The sequence below is a fragment of the Alexandromys fortis genome, unplaced genomic scaffold (genome assembly GCF_014885135.2).
Source record: "Alexandromys fortis isolate MF-2015 unplaced genomic scaffold, M_Fortis_MF-2015_v1.1 scaffold_27, whole genome shotgun sequence".
Taxonomy (NCBI): domain Eukaryota; kingdom Metazoa; phylum Chordata; class Mammalia; order Rodentia; family Cricetidae; genus Alexandromys; species Alexandromys fortis.
Genome location: NW_026067952.1, coordinates 15,231,617 through 15,238,248, shown reverse-complemented (window position 1 = coordinate 15,238,248; position 6,632 = coordinate 15,231,617). Strand labels below are relative to the sequence as shown.

The 6,632-nt window shown below is 49.1% G+C and overlaps 1 protein-coding gene across 1 annotated transcript; it reads right to left on the bottom strand.

Annotated features, from left to right (window-relative positions):
- Positions 1–840: 840 nt before the first annotated feature.
- On the bottom strand, positions 841–5,043 carry CUNH20orf202 (chromosome unknown C20orf202 homolog). The gene is made up of 2 exons (XM_050150728.1): positions 4,927–5,043; positions 841–1,071 (listed from the first exon to the last, which is right to left on the bottom strand). Exons 1-2 carry the CDS (start codon positions 4,990–4,992, stop codon positions 841–843), a joined length of 297 nt encoding a protein of 98 aa, XP_050006685.1. The 5' UTR covers positions 4,993–5,043.
- Between the last annotated feature and the right edge of the window lie 1,589 nt (positions 5,044–6,632).

Here is a 6,632-nt window from a genome sequence, read left to right as displayed (position 1 = left end):
AACCACACAAACAGGAGCCTTGTAGCACTGGCCTGTAGACTTCTAAGAAGGGGGCTCTGAACTTAGAGGGTGCCTCCATGCTGGGCCTTGGACCTAGACAGAACTGGTACGGCCTGCTCCGAGGTGGCACATTTCTGGTGGACGACACCAAGAGTTACAAGAAGCTGAGGAGCTACTGAGGGGGCAAAGGATCAGTCCTTCTTTTCACCTCTTGCCCTAGAGCCTAACCCTACACTGCTTATTGGCAAAGGTCAACCCAGCCTAAGAGAAATCAAATTGCACCCTGAAGTGTGGTTGGCGGGATCCGGATAGCAACCCCTGGGAAAGATTGTGGTTGGCTTTGTTGAGTCACATGCCCTTGAATTAAGCCAACCACGAATCATGATGTTAGGTCCAACATGAATTATATAGTTGACTAGGCCTGGTGACCTGCTCTTCTCTGTGATCTGTGGTGGCAACAGGGCCTGTTGTTGCCAGATAAAGGGGGCCAGGAAAACCTGCTGGGAATACAGAAAATAGCCAGGAAGTCACTACAGGTGTTCTGAGTTTTCACCAAGGCAACAGTAGCCATCTTGGCACATCACAATCTTACTTTAACAATTGCCCTGTGAAAAATCCCTAAAAATAGGATTATCACTCAAGCTGATGACTTGCTGGAAATTATGTACAGGGTTGTATTTTTGAAGCAGATATGCATCCAATAATTTATCACACACACACACACACACACGTACGTATATGACAAAGACAGTTAAGAAGTGATAAATCCAAGGACACACAGCAGACACAAACTTTTATACTCGTGGTAAGAGGGTTTTGATGAGTATCTTTTCTGTCTGGTTAAGGAAGGGAGCTTCGCCTGCTTTCTTCCCCTCGAAGCAGCTGGGCCAGTTCCCTCGACCCAGGCTGGTAGCCCCGGCCCTCGGAGCCCAGTCTAGCTCGGAAAGGTGATGCGCTTCTGCTGGGCCTTGTGTCCTCCCAGTGGGTGCTTTCGGCTCGAAGCTCCCCTAGGATGCTCTGCAAATGCCTCAGTGAGAGCAACAGCTGCTGGTCTTGGATCTGCATCTCAGCCTAGGAGAGAAGAGGCATCCGTGAGAATGAGACAGGCACTGTCTGTGTTTGTGGAGCTCCAGCCCATCGCTTGCTCAGTGGAGACATGCCCTTACCTCCTCACACAAGCCGTAGACGCCGCATTCCCCTGAAGCCTCAGTTTTGAGTTCAGGAAGTCAGAACAAACTACTCATCTTTCCGAGGCTCTTAGAGGACAGGATGAACTGATGAATGGGAAGACGTGCTCTGCAGCATGACACAGATACCACCACCGTATCTTTTAATCTTCGTGATAACAAATAAACCATCAGCGTTCTCTAGAGAAACAACTTACAGAATAAGTATATCTATATATATAGAAAGGGGGTTGATCAGAATGGTTTGCAGACTGTAGTTCAACTAGTCCAGCAGTCTCTGTCTACAAACAGAAGGTCCAAGAATCCTGGAGGCAGGAGCTGATGTAGAGGTCATGGAGGAGTGATACTTACTGGCTCATTCCCCCTTGCTTAGCCTGCTCTCTTATACCATCCAGGACCAATAGCTCAGGAGTGGCCCCACCCAATGGACTACCCCCCCCATCAAATACTAATTAAGAAAATGCCCTGCACGTTTGCCTGCAGTCAGATCTTATGGAGACATTTTCTCCAGTTAAAGTTTCCTTCTCTCAGATGACTCTAGCTTGTGTCAAGTTGACATCAAATTAGCCAGCACAATTGACCCCTTGTCAGCTTGACACACAAACACTTCCCTGTTGAGCCACAGCCTTCCCTTTCTTGTTCACTCGCAAGAACACGCATTAATATCAACATGATAATATAAAACATTCTTACAAACTTAAAAATCCCCACAGTCTTTAAAAAATCACACTTAACAATTCAGTCTCTTTAAAAATCCTGTCTCTTCTAAATCCAAAAATCTCTTCTAAATGTTTGAAGTCTCTCAACTGTGGGCTTCCGTAAAATCAAAAAGTAAGTAAGTTATGTACTTTCTTACTTCAAGAGGAAAGAGCCAGGGCACAGTCACAATCAGAACAAAACCAAACTCTAAGATCAAAAACCTGGGATTCACTCAGATCTTCTGGGCTCCTCCAAGGGGATTGGTCTCCTCTCTAGCCCCGCCCTCTGCAACCCACACAACTTGTCTTCCTCCCTCTGGCTCCACTCCGCTGCTGCTGATCTTGGTGGTTGCCCCAAGGCACCGGTACCTCTAAAATGCTGGGGTCTCTGCTGCAACTGGGCTTCACTTTCACCAGTAACCTTTCCTGGGCTCTCTTCATGATGCCAAACCTGAAATTCTCAGCATGGCCCTTTAACGCCCGGGCCTTCAGCTGCTGCTGGGGCTTTCCCTTCATCAGCTACATTCCTAGCCTCTCACAGTGCAAAACCTTAGCTGTTCTCTGTGACCTCTTCAAAACCAGTACTGCCTAGGTGCCCTTTACACTACCCAAGCTCAGCTACCAGCTGGAGGTGCAATCCTGGCTGCTTCTGGCACCCAGCTTCTCATGCTGTCTCTGAGGAAACACTTCCCAGGAGATTTCACCCCAGTGATGCTGGTCTCCTCTTAATCACCACTAATGTTTCAGCCCCAGCCAACCAGCCTCAATTGTCCCAGTAAAGCCAAGGTTTTACTTCAGGGCTTCTGCTCGCCTGTCAATCACTCTTGTGCCCCACCTAACCAGAACAACAAGTTCTCAACTCAAAATAGCAAATGGCCCTGATAGAGTCTTTAAGGAACTTTCTGGAACTTCATAAGCCAGGCCTCCATTGTCTGCATTGCTCTCAACATTCCTATTTTCCAAGATACCACAGAAAAGCTCACCAAGCTTTGAATACTCAATGGATTTTCTAGCCCAAGGCTTCAAAGTCCTTCTCCAGTCCTCCCCAAACAACATGGTCGGGTCTGTTGCCACCACAATGCCCCGTGCTCCTGGTACCATTTCTGTCCTAGTTAGGATTATTATTGGTGTGATAAAATACCATGACTAAAGTAACCCGAGGAGGAACAGGTTCGCCTTATCACTTCCATATCACTGTTCATCATCAAAGGAAGTCAGGACAGGAACTCAGGCAGGGCTGGAACCTAGAGGCAGGAGCTGATGCAGAGGCTGTGGAGGGGTGCTGCTTACTGGCTTGCTCAGCATAACCTTTTCAGCCTACTTTCTTATTTATAGACCCCAGGACCATGAGCTCAGGGGCAGCACCATTCACAATGGGCTGGGCCCTCCCGCATCAATCACTAATCAAGAAAATGATCTACAGCTGAATCTTATCGGGGCGTTTTCTCAAATGAGGCTCCCTCCTTTCAGAAGACTCTGGTTTGGGTCAAGTGAGCATAAAACTATCCAGCACGAAATGTAATCTAAAACTTCCTTACAAAAAAGCAGAGTCAACTCTAGTTAAAACTCCGCCCCACTCCAACCCAAGCTATCACACAACCCAACTCAGCTTTTCCACAGAGGAAATCAGTGGATGTGGCTTTCTGGCCACACAGGAGAACACAGGCTCAGAGATGTAGGTGTTCAAGGGATGAGGATGTAACAACTGCATCCTAGGATTGACCTCTAGCACCACCAGGGAGTAGGTGAGAGGTTTTCAGACTTGTCTCTCTTTACAAGAGACAATAATTAAAGTTATTTTCCCACTACCAATAGTGTGTAAGAGGGCTGGGATGTGACTCCTTAGTAGAATATTCCATGTGCAAGGTCCTGGGGTTCAGGCTTAGCAGTGCAAAAAGAAAAGTGATTTTTATTTTGTGTGTGCTAACCTGACCACCAAGTCTGTGCGCTGGGAGGGTCAGTTGTGCAACTGGGGTACCTGTGGCTTGTAAGCAGCTTCAGCAGCAGCTGTGACCCCAACCCCATGAGAAACCCTGTCAGGGTTGCCTCCCAGCAGGCCTGTTGCCTGGCAACCCCCAAAGGTCTACTGGGATGATCTTGTCTGTCCCTCTCTCCTCCGGTCTTCCTGCATAGTCTCCTCCTCTCTCTCGACTGCTGTGCACACTTATTTGGGGACACCTCTTTCTTTTGGGACATGGAGAAAACACCACAGTGAAAGGCATGGCGCCTGGCTTCCCAGGTAACATGGCATATGTACTCAGGAGAATTAGTGATCTGTGGGGACAAGTTTTTACTGGAAACATAAGGCATGAGCAAACTGAATAAGACAATGCCTTCATGCACGCTCTTCAGCACTTGAGCAGAAGTCCCACAGGCCACTGACTCTTTTTAACCCATTCTGCAGTGAGAACTGGTGTCAGTACTCCTGGCCTGGCCCAGCCGAACACCATTATTGCCTCTACTGGACTTCCTCCATCTCATCTCCCTGAGTTTGTACCTCCACATTTATCCAGTTATTGCTGGTGCCTCTGCTTTCCCAGCTAGTGTGCTGGGTGTCCTCTGTGCTCCCCGGGGGTTGTGTTTTACCCTTGGTGCCAAGTACTAATAAGATAAATGTCAGACACCTCTCACTGAAGCCTTTTGACAACCCCCATCATGTTGGCATTGTTACCTTCATCTTGTGATTAAAGAAACTGAGGCTTGGGGAGGTAAAGGCACTAACTAGAGGTCACACAGCAACAGAGCTGGGGACAGCCCCAGCACAATGCTAAAACCGGTCTGGGCAGCACCCACTGTCTCCTATGTAGGTCACGACCCAGTTTCTTAGTACCTAAGAACTCCATTGTACTCTGTGTGGCTGCCCCAAGGAGGGGTGCCTGCAGGGTTCAGACTTCAGCCTGAAGCCCCTGTTGCAGCCAGTGAGGTCCTAGGAAGTGTGTGTGTATGTGTGTGTGTGTGTGTGTGTGTGTGTGTGTGTGTGTGTGTGTGCAGAAGACTCTGAAAATACGAGGGGAGATGACAAGGCAAAAGAAAAGGCTTACCAGCTCCTTCCTCAGCCATTCCAGGGTCTGCCCAAGATTCTCTGCTGTCTCTCCTGGTGTTTCCATCTCAGCGTCCTGGACAGAGTCCTTGGCAATGACTTGGTTACCAGCCCGAGGGACCTTCGGCTTGCACCAGCTTCCTCCAGACTGTCGGCTAAGTCACCAAGGGTGGAACGAATGAGAGCAGGACGCTGTTCTCGTTGGAAAACACAGTTTGTGATATATTTTTTTAAAAGCTTGAGTGATTTGAAAAAAGCAAGGAAGAAGGGGAGAAACCAGGGGTATGGATGTCTTCATGCCTCGTGTCCCAGGAGCTTAGAGAATCTGATGCCAACAGGTGTACCAGGACTGTGTGGCCGAGTGAGGCCGGTGATGGTAATAGGCACAGCAAGTCCTATTAGGGATTCTTCATGCTTTCTGTGTAAAGTGGGCAGTTTGCAATGTCCTCTGGGTCTGAAACCCCTTCTGTGGTCCCCGTCTCCCACCCCTACGCCCCTCATCTGTGGAGTCCTGATGAAGGGACGCTGACTTTCCACGCCCCTGAACTTCTGGGGTGCTCATGTGCCCAGTTCTCCACCAGGAAAACCACAGCAGAAATGTGCTCTCACACAGAGAAATCTTCACTGTCCTAAAACCAGGAAATGTGACTGCTGCTTCCTCCTTACTTCTGCTTTCTGTCCCTTCCACCTGCCTGAAATGTAGACGTGATGCCCGGAGCTACAGCAGCCGTCTAGAAGTCATAAGGTGACAGTCAAGAAAAGGAGAGGCTGGAAATCCTCCTTTCACCATGTATGGGGGTGCGGGGGGAACCACAAGCTTTTCATCTTACAACAGCCATGTAAGAGACATCTTGGAAAAGAACACCAGGGTCCCAATATTCCTTTCGTATGACTGACAAACTTTTCCAGTAGGTCTAACATGTTCAAGGGTCCCCTACCTGCTATAGCACCTCAGGCTGGAGAGGACTTTACCCATGGGTCTTGGAGGACCCTTACCCACACCATAGCAACCATTTATTTTAACAGAGAAGTTAGTGGGCGGGTGGATAGTGAGTTGCTGCCAGCCACACACCTGCAGGTCTGAGGCTGCTCCACAGGTCTCTGGCTATCCTCTGAGATCTCTGGGCATGTGCTCTTGGTAGTGCAAATCTTAGCTTTAAAAAAATGTCTGGGGATTCAGCTCAGTGGGTAGTAGAAAACTCGCTCAGCAGGCACGAAGCCCTGGATTCAATCCCCAAGCACCAGAAATAACATAGCATGTGTCTAAACCTAGCAGCTGGGAGGCAGAGGCAGGAGGAGCAGAAGTTTAAGATCATTCTCAGCTTCATGGAGAACCGGAGGCCAGTTAGGTTATTTGAGACCCTGTCTCAATAAAAGAACAGGAGAGCACAGGAAGTTCCTCGAAGACCTAAGCTCGGAGCTGGCACACTGCCACTCTGCCCACAGCTTTGGGCAAGGTGAGCTACACAACCAAGTCCAAGCTGAGAGCGAAGATGCAGGCCCACCCACAAAGAGATCTCGGGGAAACGCTGTGCTGCAGAGTGGAAAAGAACAGGACCGTCGGCTTGGAAGGGCCCTGAAGAAGACGATGGGAAGAAACCACGAGGTGGGAGGAGGTAGAGGCAGGGAGTACAGTGGTGTGGTGGCAGTGGGAGACACGGGAGGTGACCTCAGGTGAGACTACAACCATTTGTTGGTGTTCTGCTC

Coding starts and splice junctions, on each gene's coding strand:
- CUNH20orf202 (XM_050150728.1), bottom strand. CDS start 4,992: ATGGAAACACCAGGAGAGACAGCAGAGAATCTTGGGCAGACCCTGGAA. Junction 1,072..4,926: donor AATGGCTGAGGAAGGAGCTG/GTAAGCCTTTTC, acceptor CTTCTCTCCTAG/GCTGAGATGCAGATCCAAGA.